The sequence below is a fragment of the Equus caballus genome, chromosome 24 (genome assembly GCF_041296265.1).
Source record: "Equus caballus isolate H_3958 breed thoroughbred chromosome 24, TB-T2T, whole genome shotgun sequence".
Taxonomy (NCBI): domain Eukaryota; kingdom Metazoa; phylum Chordata; class Mammalia; order Perissodactyla; family Equidae; genus Equus; species Equus caballus.
In genome coordinates this window covers 46,243,723-46,262,770 of record NC_091707.1, presented here as the reverse complement: position 1 = coordinate 46,262,770, position 19,048 = coordinate 46,243,723, and the positions used below count along the sequence as shown (strand labels likewise).

Sequence of the window (19,048 nt, the reverse complement as noted above, 5' to 3'; positions counted from 1 at the left end):
CAGGCATTCTCACATTCATTCTTCTTAAAGATTTTCTCCCTTATGTATGTTCTCTGATTGTGAATTAAGGATTTGACTTCTCATGGAAGATTTTCTTTCCTTAATTAGTTCTTTGGTGTACAGAGAGGTGTTATTCTGGAAGAAAGATTTCCCACCTTCTTTATTGGTATATTAAGTTCTCTGAAGTAGAGTATAGGTTGACTTCCAACAGAACTTTTTCCCACATTCAATGTCATAAGTTTTTCCCTCATATGTATTATGTCATGTTTAGTGAAATACTACTTCATAAAAATGTTTCCCCATTTGTGCTACATTCATGTGGATAATTTGATGTACACCGAAGGGTAAATTCTGGCAGATTTTCCCACCTTCGTTACATTCTAAAGGTTTCTCCTGTGTGTGAGTGCTCTGATAGAAAGTGAGGACTGATTTGTGGCAGCAGTTTGCTCCAGGTATCCATTATTTGCTTCCTTCTCTCTATTTTCCTTTTCTCTGATGTTTGAGAGAGGTTTGACTTCTGGCTGAAGATATGTTCATGAAATATACAGAATTTCCTCTCCTTTATGAGTTCTCTAATTCTTGAATTTTGACTTCATGCAGAAATATTTCTCACATTTGTTACAGTCACAGAGCTTCCTTTAGATGTGAGCGTGGATGTGCATTGGACCTTTAAGTTTTGGACAAGTGTCCCTCTATATTCACTACCTTCATGTGGTTTCTCCCATGCCTGAGTTCTCTCCTATCTAACGAAGACTGCATTATTATGGAACATTTTCTCAAATTCATGATGGCCTAAGGATTGCTTCAAAACTGGAGGTTTTTTTTTTTTTGCCTGGTGTGTGTTCAAATCTTTTTTTTTTCTTTTTTTTTTTAATTGAGTTAATGATAGGTTACAATCTTGTGAAATTTCAGTTGTACATTAATGTTTGTCAGTTGTGTTGTAGGTGCACCACTTCACCCTTTGTGCCCACCCCCGACCCCACCTTTCCCCTGGTATCCACTGAACTGTTCTTAGTCCACATTTTAAAATTCCTCATATGAGTGGAGTCATACACAGATTATCCTTCTCTCGCTGGCTTATTTCACTTAACATAATTCTCTCAAGGTCCATCCATGGTATTGCAAATGGGATGATTTTGTTCTGTTTTGCAGCTGAGTAGTATTCCATTGTATATATGTACCACATCTTCTTTATCCATTCATCTGTTGATGGACACTTAGGTTGCTTCCATGTCTTGGCTATTGTAAATAATGCTGCAGTGAACATGGGGGTACATAGGACTTTTGGGATTGCTGACTTCAAGCTCTTTGGATAGATACCCAGTAGTGGGATGGCTGGATCGTATGGTAGTTCTATTTTTAATTTTTTGAGGAATCTGCATACTGTTTTCCATAGTGGCTGCACCAGTTTGCATTCCCACCAGCAGTGTATGAGGGTTCCTTTTTTTCCACAACTTCTCCAACATTTGTTACTATTAGTTTTAGATATTTTTGTCATTCTAATGGGTGTAAGGTGATATCTAAGTGTAGTTTTGATTTGCACTTCCCTGATGATCAGCAATGATGAGCATCTTTTCATGTACCTATTGGCCATCCGTATATCTTCTTTGGAGAAATGTCTGTTCATGTCTCCAGCCCATTTTTTGATCGGGTTGTTTGATTTTTTGTTGTTGAGTTGTGAGAGTTCTTTATATATTATGGATATTAAGCCTTTGTCAGATATATGACTTGCAAATATTTTTTCCCAGTTAGTGGATTGTTTTTTTGTCTCAATCCTGTCAAAACTGGAGTTTTTTGATACTGAAAATAGTCTTCTCTAGGAGTAAGGCTTCCTGTCTTTGATGATATGCTCATGGACCTGCTCCTGTATGCATTTCCTTGCATTTAATATGAAGAATATTACATCTACTCTCACATCTACTTTTCAGTCAAATCATTAGGATGCTTCCTTTCATAGCGTCTTCTCTTAATAATTAATTTTAAAATATATTTCAAAAGGTTGCAAAGTAAATTAGTCATCTGAGAGATTCAGGGGACCCATCAGAGCAAGGATTGGGTTGGAAGGATGAGATCAAAGTGTAGATTCTTAGCACCTTGCTCCAATTACTGTGAAAGGGCTCTCCTTAGTCTACAAACTCCCAGTCTTTTCCCTTCCTCTTCTGGTCTTGATATTACTGGCAAATTACCTTTCTCAAAGCATCACTTTCTTCATGATTAGAGGAATAGCCAGGTTACTAACTCTCCAACTAGCTTCAATTAGTGTTCACTTGTAAGGGAAGTCTCAAGACCACAAACATCCAGGGGAAATATTAGAATAGCCATCCTAGCAAGAACTCACTGCTGAACTCTGATTGCTGCTAACGTAAATTTTTTCTATAAGAACTGTTCAATACCGAACCGATTTCAGACCATCAGCTCCCTCTTTTCTCCCTTTCAGTAACATGAGTTATATTTACATGTTATTTTTCTTGAAGAAAGAGGGTTTATGCACAGATTAAATGTTTTTCCAAATGTATTGTTGCTCTCCTTAATGGTTTGACCTTGAAGAACAACTGAAATGTTGGCCTTGGTTTTCTGGGAGCTACTTACTCAGGTAATCAACTTTCCAAAGTTCTTCTGGGTAGCTGGGACTTGGGAATTCTCGTGCTCGCTGTAGCTCTTCTTCCATCCAGACAAGGTCGTGCCAGGTCTCCAGCATGCCACCCCACAGGGTTCTCTGTGCAGAACCCAGTGCTGCCCAGCTTCCTGGGTGAGGTCCAGACTCACATCCTGGATTGACCCTGACCTGGCAGAGTTCTGATGATGCACACGCTTCACACAGTATCCAATACCCAGATCCCACTACTTCCCAAGACCTTCTGGTCTCCCTAAAAGGTGGGTCATTTCTGTCCAGGGTCCTTGTGAAGATTAAGAAGAGCAAAAAATTAAGTCAAAGCCATTAAAATAAGAACAGAATGTCTGAAGGAAAGTCAGGCTGAGAGAATTTGAGGGCAGCCAGAATGAGTAGCAAAAAGGTGCTACTGATGTCTTTAATGCCCATAATCTAACGAGTATCAGTAAAAACTGCTTAGGCACCAGGAACAAGGAATTGTATTAGTAGGAAGAAAAAAATCAAGCCACTTGTTTGAGGAAGCAGCAGATCACTGTTGGGGCTGCCTCCAGCATACACTATTGCTACCTCTTTTACAGGGCTTTACTTCTTTACAACTCTTGCTCTCTTGACGCATTTCATATCTTCTCTAAGTATAGAGAATGAAAGAAGTTTACACCTAGAAGAGACCTAAGAAACTGTGACCTATTCCCTTTATTAAAATAAGGAGACTGGACTCCAGAGAAGAATAGTAAAATATCTTCATCCTGGCATTTGATGGTTCTTTATTTGTTTACAAAATACTTTTACACGGTTACAGTGTTTATTATCATAGATAATGATAGCTATGATTTCCTGAATCCTTATCATGTGCAGACTCTGTGATAAACACTATGCATGGATTGTTAAATTTAATACAACTCTATGATATTAGGATTATCCCCATTTTATAAGTTAAAAAAATCCTGAAGCTTAGTGAGGTTAAATAGTTTGCTCAGGTGGCAACCTAGCTAGTAAGTCGCAGACCGCAGTGGTCTGATCTCCAGGCTTACCTCTCAACCAATCGATAAACCCTTCCCTTGATCTTAATAGTGGCATGGGTCATATTAGTCACTGTGACAGTGTTCAGACCAGTGTTCATTCCCCTGGGAACTTAATCATTGAGTTGAAGTCAGGAGTGGTCAGCACACATAAGGCAAGTTCTGTGCAGTTGCTAGAGGTTGATGTCAAGTTTGGTTCTGAGCTACCTGGTGTCCAGAGCAAATAGGGAATCAACCCAGGGCAGCGATCAGCATCTATACTATGGAAACTCCTTTTCTAGAGAGGCATAATTTTCCCTGACGTGGGATATTTCTTCCACAGTGTCTCATGGAGGAGAGACTGGATGAGTGGACATTGATGTCCACAAACTGTTCAATAAATCCGTTAGTGGATTTTGTAGGGCTGTTGATTAAACTTTCTTCAGTGTAGACGAGTGGTTTAATGCCAAACGTGTCTGGGCAATTCCATGAAGGGCAAAGACTGTGTGTGGTCCCAGATGATTTGACTTCATTGTGGGATAAATTGTAGAGTGTTTTATATGAATAATAACAGCTAAGACTTATGGGACTTTTGCTTAATATGCCAAATGCCATGAATAAGAACCATGAAAATTGCCCCACTGAATCCTCACACAGCTGTCTGTGTGTTTTTATTCCCAGATCTGTGTAAAATCTGCCTAAGGAAAAAAAGCAGAACAAAGTACATCAGAATTTTGTTTTCACTGAGTGATTAGATTGTGGTTTTTTTCTATCTGTTTTCTTATGTTATTGCCCTTTTAAAACAATAAACGTATTTTACTTTCAGACTTAAGAAAGAAAAAGCTTTCCAGGAACTTACTTTTAACCTTCAACTTTAAACAATGGAAAAATCGAAGAGACTGATTCATCATAACAGTGATTCTGGACTGTTGAACTCAGTTGTGCTATCTAGTATCAGTTGCATTGAAAAATAATTTGTGGATGATGAAGTCAATGGCCAGTTGGCTTGTATGCGTTTATTTATTACTATTTTGTCTGAGTTGTTTTGAGCCAGGTAGCTGACTATTAAATGTATTCTTTTCCTAAATTTAAATTTAAATCTCCCTTTTCTAGTCTTTTAAGCTCTATTGTAAACAACTTTTTTATTGTGTATGTTTTGTTATTTTGGGCTCCTGCCTAAGGAACTAAGGCCACAGTATCGCAGGTATAGCAGGGTTTTGTTGGTTTGACTTCAGATTTCAATTGACCTCTTACTTCTTTTCTATAATCAGGAAACACACATTACACTTACCTTCTCTTGAAATCATAATCACTGGACCGTTTTGTGGTATTGCCTACAGCTATTCACCTCTAAATTAACTTATTTAATTACCCATTTAGAGGATGCTGACTATATTTCATCATAGGGATAGAAAAGAGTTAGGATACACAGGTGCTGACCTAAAGACATTTAAAAAATATATAATATATGATAGGGAAGATGAAAGAAGTATTGTCACTTCTTTTATGGCCAGATGTCAAATGAGTACTATAGACAAGAAAACCTCAAAGAGTTTAGAGGAGGGCGACACTCCCTTCCTGTAGGAGGTGTGGGCCAGAATGGGATGTGGAAGGATGGGTGGGACTTGAAAAGGTGGAGAAGCAAAGAAGAGAACATAGTGAATGAATGAATGGACGCAGATGCCAGCTGCAAGCTTGGCCTATGCTCTGTGCTCTGCGGGTGCTAGGGTGGATGAAGAACTCAGCATGAGTTTAGATTTACCCCGCATACTCCACTCCCATGAGAATGTTGTACGTCATGTAGACTTTGCTGAAGCGCATCTGCTGACGGTGCAGAGAAGTGGCTTTCTCACTCACTCTCCACATCTAGCAATGGAAAAGGCCAGGCGAGCGCTCTGTCCTCTGTAAGCACTCTTTCTTCAGGCCCCCCCGCTGGGTTTCTCTCCCAGACCCTCTTCCCCCACGGTGTCCACCCTCAGAGGCTGAAATCTCTTTCCCAGATCCTTGTCCCTCTTTTTACAATATCCCCTCTTTCCTGCCCTTCCTCAGATTTGCATACCCAAAGCTGTCACACTATTAATTAGAGTCCCACTGTTAAGCAGAATCCACCTCCTTGGACTATTTTTACCTCCTCCTCTGAATATTTTTACCTTCCACACCAGCAAGGAGTATAATGCATACCTACCTATAAACAAATTGTGTTCAGCAGAGTCAGCTGCCCTCATGGAAGCTGAGAGTTGGGCAAGGGGGCTAAGGACCAGTTCACCTAGAAGGAATAATGAAGCTTTAAATTCCAGAATAAGGTATCAGGACTTTGCACTATTAACACTGAGGAACCTTTGAAGGTTTATGAGCAGGAGATGTACATAATAAAAAAGGCAATGATTCCTGTCTATGTTTGATCGAAATAATGTTTTATTGGTTCAGATTTCTCTGTTCTACTCCAACCTGTTTTCACTCTTCCTTTTCATTTTCCTCCCAAGGATATAGTAAAACCTGATTTCTCCCATTAAGGTAGATTCTTTTCTCTTTATTCCCTGATTCTCTGCAAGAAGCTGGAAGAAAATATTAGTCCTCTGGATTCACTTATCCATCTTACTGTGACAACTCACCATTGTTGATGACGCTTTCACCTCCCGTCCTTACAATATTTTTATGCGAACACATTTTATCTTTTTATTTTTCTCCTGGCCTCCAGAAGTCATAATCTGAATTTTATTTCTCAAACTAGAGAAGGCTTGCATTATACCTTTTAAAGGCCACTTAATCCTTTTAAACGCTCATTTTTAGGCATTTTTCAATCCCTGGAAAAATTAATATAATGACACAGTGAATGTGAACCCTCCCTTTTCTACTAAATCTAGGACCAGACTTACAGTCTAAATAACTTGGTATTTTTATTGTTTTCTCCTTCACTCTCCCCAGGTTTATTGCAGTTTCTAATTCAAGTTCACTGTGATAGCCAGAAACTAGACTACTACATTTTCAAGGGGATTTCTCTATGTGTACTGACCCTGAAGCTTAGAAGTGTGAACCACAAAGAAATATACATAATGAAACTTTCAAAGAAAAAATTTATATAGTTTTATTGGGCTTTTTGAATATATCCACCCCTGTGGTGAAAGATGATTACCCTCCTAGGGAAACTGCTTAAAAACAAAAAAGTGGAAAAGATAACATTCCTAGTCTGACTCTCTATATGGCAGATCTAAATCACATGCATTAAGTAGTTTGGAAAGTAAAATACTTATTCATTATAGAACATGAAAAGGATCCATTTTGCCAAGAGTAGTTTATAAAATGGAAGGAAATGTTTCCAGTGGTTTGGAAAACGCACAAGCTTGCAGAGTCTGGAAGGGTTTGTAAAGATCATTGGTCCCGGTGTCAGTGGTCTTCAAGGCATGATCCTGGCTCCTGGGTCCTGTGGGGGCACTTCCAGGGGCAGTGCTGGACAGGGAATGGTGGGGAGCCCACCTCACTCCAAACCAAACAGCTCTACATTCATCTCCTCCACAATCAGGCTTTCCTGTTTTATACAAAAGAAACTTCCCTGCAGCTGAAAAAAAAAGTCTACAAGGGACTGATAGAGTCCGACTACCCAAATGATTTCTGAATGCCTTCTGTAGACAGATTAATCAGAAATTCCAATAAGCGCCTAGGTCTGTGTGGTTCCCAATGTTGTTGTGATCCTAATGTGTAACTACAGTAAAGTGTGTTTAAGGAGCTGTTACTAGTGGAGCAGTGTACACAGAAGACCCCAGGATGTGTTGGAAATTAGAATGTTCTGAACATATTCCTTCACCCCAGGGGTGGACACAGGTAATGCATTTCTCATTGGGTGTGAAATCTGATGGCAGTAGAATTACTGGAAGTCTTTGTGAAGTGGTAATTTTAGGTTTGACTATTGTGACAGCAGGTGGAGCTAGTTGTGGGAACGCTGTTTCTAAGGCTTTTAAAGAGCAGCACGATGTATAAAACTTAGACTAATGTGTTTGCACGTCAGAGCTTTAGGAATAGCAAACTATTATGCATTGGCTTTGGAAAGTGATCATGTTACGACAATGTGAGAGCCAAGCTGAATGAAAACTTCTCTATCCTTTTTAGAGAAGGGGCTTGCATTTGCATTTAATGCGTTTGCTTGTGTGTTATCATGGAAGATTAAGACAAATTAAGGGCGGGGGGGGGGGGGGGACAGTGGGGATGTGTTTACATAGCTTAACATTACTTGATAACCCTTAGAGGATTCACTTTAAAAAATAAGATATGCTTCTGTTTCTCTTCAGATGGAATGAATCTTTTTCCTTTTAAAAAATAAAGTATATGATCCTGCAGGAAAACAGTGTGAAAGAACTTGAGTATATATAGAGAGTTATTTTGTATTATTAGATTGTTTCTCTTTTTAAGTAGTAATAAACACATGGTTGAAATCCACATACATTTTCTCCTAGGAAAAACTGAAAAACGTTTGCTTTTTATCCTACAAGATTATGAAATAAAGATTTGACTACTTTATAGCTCCAAATACCAATGAGTTTTCTGAATATATAATTTAAAAGATATCACCACTCATGGTCTTTCTTTTTCTTGTGAATCACACATTGAACCATGGAATTGTGCTTTTTTTTCCTTATCGTTTCCCTATATCAGATGCAGTGATAAATAAAGAGCAAATATTATGCAAGCATTCCTTTCCCTCTGAATTTTGTCTGCTTGTTTTTTACTATATCATATGTATTAAGAAATTGAGGTTTCTAAAATGATGATTTATTTTGCTCACTGTATGAGTAAAAAGTGACCTGCTTTTTGGCATTAGTTTACAGTTTTAAGATCACTTAAAACACATTTTAAATCTTGTTGCTGAAATCTAGAAATAACATCTTCCTATTATTTTATTTACTTATTCAACAAGTATGTAATGAATGCCTCCTGCGTGCAAGGTATCATGCTAAACACTGGGGATACAATTTTGAACAATTTATAATGCTTTCCCTCAGCGTGTCTCAGGCAGACAAGTGGCCAAATAATTACCATACCCCATAGATTCTATGGTTGTGTTATGAACAGAGGGCTGTTGGGTCACAGGAAAGGGACTCAGCTGGGAGAAATCAGGGAAGCCTTCACAGAAGAGGTAATGCCCTAGTTGCATCTGGAAGGAGAGATGTGCAAATTCACTAGTGAGAGAAAGCACATTCCAGGCAATGTGCCCAACGCGTGCGAAGGCATGGAGGTACAATAGGGCCTATTGTCCTGGGGAAGCATCGGGAAGTTGCTAGCAAGGCTGGAAAGGTAGACTGAAGCAAGATTGTGAAGGACCTCGTAGGATGTGCCAGGATCAGTGAAGATACTATTCAAGAATTTCAACTAGTCTAGATGCTGTGTAATTGATTAGCTTTTGATGTTCATTAAACTAAAGTTATGGATTTGATCCTGTGGAAACATGGCCTGGTGACTTCAATTTTAACCTCAGCTACAGTTTTAGATATGTTCTCTGGTCATAAGGGTGATTTGATGAGAATGAAACTGCATCAATACATATCTTTAACTACTTTGGGCAAAAAATGCTACATAGACTAATTTGATGTGATACATATTTATTGAGCACGTGCCAAGCACTGTGGTAGGTGGGAGGAGATATGCCCTGTGGCCTAGTGTATCCAGCTGCCTTCCAGACTTTTGCTCTTGGTTGTCTTCAAAGCACTGAACAGTTATCACATCCAAATCCAACTCCTCATCTCACCCCAAATCCTGCTCTTCCCTTAGGCTGTCTCATCTCTTTAAATGATTCCTCAAACCACCTAGTGCTCAAGCCAGAGCCTGGGGGTTCTTCTTCACCCCTCATCTATTCTGAGATAGATCTGGAAACCTTCCACTCCTCTCCGTTCCTACTGCCAGCACCCTAGCAACTGCGTCTCTTGCCAGTACCTTCCTCACTGGTCTCCCTTTTTACATTTTTCCTTTCTCCTCAATCCTTTTTCAAGACAATAGCCAGAATGATCTTTTAAAAATCTAAATCAGGTTGTGTTACTTTCCAATTCAAACCTCATATTGACTTCCTATCGCAGCTTAAACCTAAATTATTTCCTGTGGCCCCCAGGGCCTGTGCATTCTGGCCCTGCCCATCTCACCAATCCTGCCCTGTGTTGCTCTCTCTCTCTCTCACTATCTGCCAGCCACTATCCTGTTTTTCATTTCTCCTCCTTCCCACCCCGTGGCCTTGGCACATGCTGTTTCCACTGCCTGGAATGATTTTCTTCCCATCCTTTAGCCAGTTGGTATCTTCTCGTCATTTAAGTCTTAGCTTAAATATTACCTCCTCTAAGAGATCTCTCCTTCACCACAGTCCACTCTGCAGGAGGATTCCTGTGATGCTCTTTCCCAGTCTTCTGTTTCTCCCCTCATTGCACATGCCACAATTCATGATTATGTGTGTGTTTGCAGTTGAACCTCTGTGATCACTGTCTCCCCCACTAGACCAGGAATTCCCTTGGTATCATGCTAATCTGGAATTGTGTGTGTTCTCTTTTCCCCTCTATTTCCAGAGCCAAACACAGTGCCTGGCACGCAGTGGATCTTAAAGATTTGTAAAAGAATCATTTAAATACATGAAGATAGATTAACTTTTTTAGTTTCTAATTCTTTAACTACAATAAGAAAAACATGGAAAATTAAGAAAACTATTTTCTACATTTTTTTTAACCATTGGAATGATTTTAGGAAAGGCATACAGCTCAGCATTACCTCACCAAAAGGAAAAGGGTGCAAGTTCTTAAAAATTAGCATGTGGTTATTGCATGATTTGGGACTATTTTTAAAACAAGGATGCGTTTTTTAATGGAAATCCTGAGTTATAAAAATGAGTTGCTCTTTTTATATATTTAGGGCTCAATTCACCAAAATGTTTAAATTCTTGGCTCTGCTCTCTAAACCTGCTACAAAGATCACATTAGAATTCATTTTAATAGACACTGTAAGCACAGTATCCAATCTCATATGATCATGCTGGGCTCTTTTATTATGAGAATCACAGGAAGCAGAGCCCGAGGCTGCAGAACAGTGGTGGGGTATACCCAAGACTGGGGACAGTGCCAGCTCTATTGTTTATGGGATATTCTCTCCACCTTTATCTGTGGCGTGCAACTGGTATTGACTTTTGAGAAACTACTTCTTCACCCCGGTCTCCCAGTTGGAAAAAACCCTGCCGTAATGACATCTGGCTAGGAAAAAAGGGATCAAGGAAGCATAAGGAAAGAAAAATGATGAGACCTTATTTAATAAGTAGTTACAGGCCTGTCTGTAGGATCTGTTAGGGGGAAAACTGTTACACTTTTTCAAGGTCACCATTCCTTTATCCCCTGGAAAAGCTCAGTGAACTCCAGCAGTCTATTATTCTTGCGATCGATTGCTGTGCATTGGGTCTACTTAGCATGCAGCAAAATGTCTTTTTGACTTTATAGATCTTCAAGAATGAGTGCTGTTTGCCAAAATTATGGTAAAATTTGTTTGTGATATGTATCACTTTCCATTTATGTTTTGGTTTTTTTTTTCTTATAGAGGAAGACAGTCATTTTTGGCAAATTGTTTTTTTCCTAACTTTTAGGTATATTACTAGGGGAGTTTTTAAATATTGTAAGGAAAAAGAAGGAAGCTCAACTATATCGGAATGAAATAAGACACATCTTCACAGCTTTTGACAGGCACTGTAAGTATCTTTAAACTGTTTTGATATTAAAAAAATTACTGTTAAGGAGCTGAGAATGGGAACATAAACTCAGTAAATAAGATAATCAGTATACCTGGGAGATTACTTTTCTGTATTCGTTAGCTATTACCTTAGGTGTTGGTGCAAATTTTTTTTCTCCATCATAATCTTAAAGTCTTGACTTTTACCGTGGATGAGATATTTACAGTTAGATAATTGTACTTATGATTTGCCTGTGTTGTAATGGGGACAGTAAAAGGGCTGGCCCTATGGGGATGTAGGTCGTGAACCACCTACGGAAGTGTGGGAGGCCATGTGGCTTTTTCCTTTGAGTCCTGCTTTGACTCACACATGTTTGGAGAAGGTGTATTCCCACACCAGGTATGGCTGAAAGGAATAGCTTTGGACCCCCTACACCCCACAGATCACATACAGGATGAAAAGACTCATGGAGTCCAGGTTCAGTGTCTTGGCTGCTGTCATTATTTCCCTCTAAATACTAATATGTTATAATTCTAACATCAAGAAAAAACCTGAATTTCAAAGAATAAATTGTTTTGGCAATTTGCAAAGACTTGGAGTCTAATGGCGTTATTGCAATATATGTCTCTAGAGTCCTTTCCCTGGACTCAGAGAACCAGCCAAATGATAAGGCTGGAAGTGACCTTCGAGATCATCTGGGACCGTACTAAAGGAGAGTAGTACTAGATTCTCAAATTCTTCCAATGAGACAATCTCAAATTACCTTATCTGTAAAATCAACTAAAAATGACTGCTTTTCTCCTAGTAACATATTAAAGTTTCACACACATATTATCACTGAAATAATTCATAGGGTATAAAGAAGTAAGTGAATGTTTTATATTTTGTTTCCAAATAGATCGTGGATATTTAACTTTGGAAGATTTCCAAAAAGCATTTAAGCGAGTGGCTCCCAAGTTACCAGAAAGGATTATTCTCGAGGTATTCAGGTGAGGCGCCAAAATCTCGATGTACACCCATGCCCTGATTTACTGTTCACTTTTACAAGTTTTCAGTCTTCTGGACAATACTTATTTATGCAGATTTTTCACTAATGAACTTTTCATCTCATAGTATATTGTCATGGTCCAGGTGAGAAATTCATGGTTAGCTATTAGTCCATCTATACCCTTGACAGTGGAGTGCCTGCACACCAGGGAGGTGTGTAAAAACATTTGTTGGTAGGAGTGGGACAGGAGCAGGAAGAAAGCAGAACGTCTGCTTGTATTTATGTATTGGCCAAAAAAAAGAAGAAGCTTTATTAATATTTAGCATGGATGCTGGTGTTCTCCATGGTCTGTATGTCATCAGACACAGGCTACACATGGTTCTTGAATTGTCTGGAAAGAAGAGTTGAGGTTGCTTAATGGTGGCCCCCTCGTTCATTTGCTTTCAAAGTTACTGATACATGTTGCAGTTCACTCCTATCTGATAAAGTAGATTTAAAGCTTATATTGTTTTTATAAACTAATCCTGACAAAATGGGCAAGTGGCTTAAAAGGAGTTTCTGTTAGGAAACTACTGATTGAAGGTAATATGAATAGTGCAAACACATGCTGACGTGAGAAAATGGCAGAGCTGACTCTTCTCTGACTCTTAGCATTAGCTCTTCATCAGCCCTGTAACCAGGTGTATTAATTAGGGTTCAGTATAGTAGCAAAAGACAGAAAACCCAGAATACCAAAGTTCAAAAAAGAGAGCAATGTACTTCTCTCTCCCATAAACACAGGCAGTCTAGGGCTAATTTGATGGCAACACAGTCACGAAGGACCTGATTTCCTCCTTGTTCTGGCTTCCTCAACACCTGGCTTCTCCTTCTTGCTTCAAGATGGTTGCTTAGGTTTCGGCCATCACATCTGAATTCTGGCTAGGTAGGAGGAAAGGGAGCGGAAGATATGCCTCTCCTTTTAAGGCTATCCATTATTTCTGCTTACATCCCAGTGACCAAAACTTAGTTCCAAGGCCATGTGTCCCTGTAAGTGGGGTGGGGGCTGGAAAATGTGGTCTTTGCTCTGGGCAGCCATGTGTGCTCCAATGGAGTTTTCGGTACTGAGGAAGAAGGAGAGAATGGATAGTGGGGGACATCTGGCAGGTGTTCCCATTTGGGATAAAAGTAATTTAATGAAATCTGACCAGAAACCAGCCCTGTCCAGAAGAAATTATCAAGCAGGTTATTTGCAATAAGGATTTGCACTCACTGTCATTAACAGTGACGTGTATGAGATTCCTTTGCTGCATCATTCACAAGCAAGTTATTGAGCAAGCTACTGAAGGAGAGCACAGAAATTAAAGCCAGATGCAGACAGAGTGCTAGAGGACAGTATTACTTAGTTGATTGTGGAACAGCAAGGCCTTTAAAATACAGTAGCATTGGGCCAGCCCTGGTGGGCTAGTGGTTAAATTTGGCGCGCTCCACTGCAGCAGCTCGGCTTCGATTCCCGGGTGTGGACCTACCAGTTGTCTGCCAGTGACCGTGCTGTCACGGTGCTCACATACAAAAAGAGGAAGATTGACAACAGATGTTAGCTCAGGGTTAATCTTCCTCAGCAAAGAAAAAGCAAAACAAAACAGTAGCATCTTTGTATACACTTTGTGATAAGATGAGTGGTGAATGTCAATGTAGTTCTATGTTGCCGTTTTTAACAAAAGAACAAAGAATTGTTACTTGTTTTCCTTTTACAAAAAGACAAGTGTCCAAATTTGTTGACCTTCATGTGTTAAACGGTTTCAGTAGGTACTACCTCATAGACATTTTTGAAAAATACACTTAAATATAGCCCTTCAGGGTAGAAGCAGTGTTTTAACAATGAGTGAGGAAGTAACTGCGTCTCAAGAAAAACTCATGCCACCAGGAGAACATTTTTGAAAATGAGTGTTTGGAAATGTGATTCTGTTTTAAAAAATGATGTGTGTCACCTATTAAAACCTTTCACATCTGCATGTTGAATAAGTTGAAAATGGAATGTCCTAACCTGGTGAAAAAAATCTTACAAAGTTTCAGTGGTTTTAGAACACAAGCTTTGAAAATATAAAAATGCAATAACTTTAACAAGTTTTCAAGAGCAACTAATTGATATCGGGAGAGATGGATGTTTACTAGTTGAAATTTTTTTAGCAATAACTACAAAATAATAATTAAAAAACAACCCCCCTAAACCTCTCGTTATCGGAGAATGGAATTAGAAAGCAAAGGATTCAGCCCTGTTGCCCTCTTCCTGTTTAGATCTACAAATCTTCATGAGGCGTCTCTGACAGCCATTGAAACCAAGTGTGTATTAAAACAAACTGAACTTTAAATTGCTCAGTCGCAAAGGATTAAACCAACATGTTCCGAAATAAGAAAGTCTATCAAATCACGGTGTTCTTGTTAAATATTATTAATTATTTCTAGTGATGGCAAAAGTCATTTGCCATTAACAAGTAAAATATTTGTCTTTGATTCTTTAGAAATTTCTGTTCTATTTTATAATGTACATAGTATGTTAGTATAGTACCACATGTGCATATAATCTATAAATAAAGATATTCATATGCCCACCAATCTTGCACTTCCCAGGACTGTGTGATCAAAACAGTTGGGAGACCACTGCAGTATGCAGCCAAATCAGGCATTTTAGTTAATTAAACCCACCCTGTTTAAACTTTCATTTGTATTATTACTTATAGCACCACAATCCCTAAACCAGGATAAATGATGCATAGGTATTAAATGAAGTTATGAAACCAAAAAAGGAGAGAAAAATATTTCCTCTGAGTGTAAATTGAAGCAGGCTGAAGAAACAGAGATGTCTAACTTCCACACATCTCCGATTCTGTGGTGCAAACAATTTTCAAGAATGAGGAAAAGAAAATCAGGTGCTGAGGATGTTAAGTGATGCAGAATTACATAACATTTCCAAGGTCAGACACTCACTTTTTGAGAAGCTTGAGTAACATTTGACTTAATTGAGAGTGTGAGTGGAGTTCATGACCCAGGTCCACAGTGACCCAGGGGAGAGCTGGTGTTTGAAGACCACCCTAAGAACACAGCTAGAGGGGGAGACTTCTCATTCAACCAGAGTCATCTGTGGTTGAACAAATGAAGAAGTTTTCATAATCTTCAATTCTGTGCCTGCCAGATTCTTCCCCAAGAAACTTCTGGAGATCGAGAGTAGTTGCTTTCAGCACTTGCCCATGTTACACTTTCATTTACAAGCCAACCACAACAATAAAACCAACCAAACAACCAAAACAAACAATCCAACAAGAAAGACTTGGGGCAGAAGGCATCAATAAAATCATCTCATTTTAGAACATGATGGAAACACTGGTGTATCATTCATTAAATCTGAGGGCATTACAAGAACTAAATGAGATATATTTATAAGGTTTGTGAATTGTTGCCTAACTACCCTGGCGATGTTTACTGTACTGATTTTATGGTGAATAAAAGCAGTGTGGTTTTTAAAAATATATGTTGTCAGGGTTTATAACATTCACATTTTGTCCTGCAATCATAATGTCGCTGGTTTTAGTCTTAGTTCTCCAGTTATATGGATTCAAAGCTCACCTCCAGACCTCATGCCATAGTTTCTACTGAGCTTAAGTTTATCCTTGGCAGGGGTCATAAGAATTACTCCCTGGTGTCTTTCAAGTTCAGAAATGTTTATCTGGGCCATTGTCCTTGAATAAAAGCTTATGATGGGTTGAATGTTAACATTTTCAAGTCCCTTTCTTTTTCTTTGAGAATGCTGGTTATGCTTATGTTGGAAGTCCTTTTAAATTTTTTGTTAATTTCTATTTCATTTGCTTACTTTGCTCATGTCTCTTAGTATGTTTTCAGCAATGTCTGTTCTCCTTTGTGCTACATCCAGTGTGGCTTTTTTTTTTTCCTGTCATGGTTTTAGTTTCCTCTTACATTTCTTTCTTGAGCTACATCTGCTGCTGTTTCATTTCCTCTTGTAATTTTGCTGTAATATGTTATTTTATAGTGTCTCCCCTAAGCCTTTCTATATATGCTTTCAACTCTTGTTTTATAGAGGTGTTTGCTTTATTAGGGGAAGCAATGATTTTTGAGATTTTATTTTTAGTGGGTCATTGCTTGGGGGCTGCTAATTATAGATTTTCTCGTGTAAATTAAAGAAACAAGTTTTCTACCAAAGGAAGGGTTTTAAGGAACAAGTTACCTTCTTAAACCAAGAGATAATATGTTACGTAAAAAACAAAGACAAAAATTGGTACTAGCTTATATTGTCTCTAAAGATATCATAAAATGTTTAATATTTGGATTTCAAAATTTGAGATTCCTTTCAATGTTTGAAACTTTGCTTTCCACTTAGAGCTGATGATCATGATTTGGGTATCTGTGTAGTAAAATGACTGAATCTATATCCAAGATGATATTTCATTATTATTCAGAAGTTCTTAGGGAATTCTTTTCTTGAAGATCTTTTCTTTCTCCCTACCCACTACAAAAGGCAGAAGTTCAAGAGGTGTGAGAACCGAATGGTACTGTTTGTACAATGGGATGAATGTGAGATAATAGGCTGTTTCTAGCACTAAACGGTTAAAACAAAAAACATTTTTACTCTTTAATACTAATAGAACTTACTGTAAACTTTATAGTGCTATCTTTTAAAAATTTTTTAACATTCAGAAATCTTCAGTGCCTTTAATAGGTAAAGTTAAAACTGTCAAACCTGGCTCTCCAACATCTGGTCCCCTTTTCAAACTCATCTTTCATTAGTCCCGAATTTCTGTGTTTCCCTTGGCGTAATGCTTGTTCCTTTGAGTGTGTGATGTGTATTTAAACTTTGTTTCCCCTGCTGGCAGTGCCATTCTCTACCCCCACCTGTCCAAATTAGACCTGTCTTTCAAGGTCCTGCTCAATAAAGCCTTTTTTCTTTACATTGAACAGTCTTGTCTTCTTTCCCTAAATGTTGCTAGTATTTATGGTTGTGTATTTCTTTCAGTCACTTACTTGATAAAAATAGTGTTTAGGATTATCTCCATAAAATACTACAAGCTCTTTGCATTTATGAGCTTATCTCTAACTTCCACTGTCCCCAGCATGTTGCCTTGTGCATTTTAAGTTACTTAATAAATAATTGTTGGTCCATTGTCATGTAATCCAAATACCCAGTGACAGTAAAATTCTCACTTAACGTTTTCTTTATGGTTTAATTTACTTCTTATAAACTAGGAAAAAGTACTTTAAAATGCAACCAGGAGCTTTATAACTACATGTGGCTTTGCCTTCCATTTTTCTTTTTCCACATGTGATTTTCATGAATTAATCTCTAATGGCCTCTCTCTGCTTTATGTTGGGGGCATTTTCAGTTCATGATTCAGCTTCAGCTGTCATCAGGGAGCTGGCTTCATGATCCTTCTTGACTTTGCCCGCCATCAGCACCCTGATGTATTTCTGGCTGATGTTTTTCTCTGCATGGGTGTGTTTACTTCTCCATGCCTAGGAGCTTTCTCCATCTCATTGTAAGCACTGAGATTTGCACTCTCCTACCACCTGACAATTGGCAAAACACTCTGGGAAGCTTCTGCTTTCCAGCCATGAAAGGAAATGTGCATGTGCAGAAGGCCCACTCTTTGACCTACTGTCCAAGGTTCTGAGTGCACGGGCTGATTGCCAGATACTAGGGTAATATGGAAATATTGAGGCACCAAAATGCTCTCCATTCACGGCTAGAGACATTTAAAGTGATATCTGATATTTTTGGTATGAAAATCCCATTCTTCATATTACATGGGGAAAGTCAAAAAACAAAGAACCTCTAAGTGTCCCTCTTTGGGTATTAAAAACTGGTTGACAATAAGAGCATCATGACTTGTTGCCTAATATGTTTTCAGTGTCATGTGTCACTGAGGGTAGGGGCTTAGGAATGCAATTTGAAAAGGCAGTGATTGGTATTTTCTTGGCAGAAAGATCATGTATGCCTTATATCACAGCCATTATAGAGGGAAAGATTGTCACGAGCTTGGGTAAAATGAACTACCAGACTCTTCTGTTACACTGTGTGGAAGAGAGTCTGACAGAGCCAAGGGGCCTAAAGGAAGTGATTTAAGATAGCACTTGTTTTTTCAAATCATTTCCACCTCTTTTTATTTTATTTATTTATTTTTTTGGTGAGGAAGATTCGCCCTGAGCTAACACCCATTGCCAATCCTCCTTTTTTTTTGGCTTGAGGAAGATTAGCCCTCAGCTAGCATCTGTGCCAGCCTTCCTGTACTTTGTGGGATGCCTCCACAGCATGGCTAATGAGTGGAGTAGGTCTACACCTTGGATCCGAACACGTGAGACCCGGGCCACCAAAGCACAGCATACGGAACTTTAACCACTCAGCCATGGGGCCGGCCTCATTTCCACCTCTTTTGAAGTGTTATTATTTCTCACTGTATTTTTTAGCTTCCTATAATTTCTTTCCACTGGCAGCGAACTTGTTGCATGCCATTTTCTCAGACAATCTCTAACAAGAGACACTTTCTCAGTCATTATTTTGTGCATCAGAATGATTCTCTTATAAATGTAGTCATGTGACCTCAACAAGATCAGAGTTATTATAGTGAGTACCCGCTGTGGTGAATATGATTATTGATCTGTAAGTATCTACATGCTTCTGTGTAGAGAAGAGTATAACAACGACTAGAAATATATCTCATTCTTCGTCACCATGCGTAGATAGCCATTACCAGCTATACCTGGTGTGTGAGTGTAATAGCCAAAGA

At 38.7% G+C, this 19,048-nt stretch overlaps 1 protein-coding gene across 23 annotated transcripts in view; it reads left to right on the top strand.

Moving 5' to 3' along the window:
• The window catches only part of EFCAB11 (EF-hand calcium binding domain 11), a 138,943-nt gene that overhangs the window by 8,979 nt on the left and 110,916 nt on the right, over positions 1–19,048 (top strand). For 22 of the 23 annotated variants that reach the window (XR_011432282.1, XR_011432288.1, XR_011432281.1 and 19 more), the window contains exons 4-5: positions 11,207–11,308; positions 12,189–12,279. Coding sequence is in view for 10 of the 23 variants with exons in the window: in XM_070250310.1 (XP_070106411.1) it covers positions 11,207–11,308; positions 12,189–12,279 (193 nt within the window). In the remaining 13 variants the exon portion in view is untranslated. Of the gene's footprint in view, positions 1–4,435; positions 4,629–11,206; positions 11,309–12,188; positions 12,280–19,048 lie in introns of those variants that run through there. The other variant, XM_023628259.2, reaches the window with a different exon arrangement.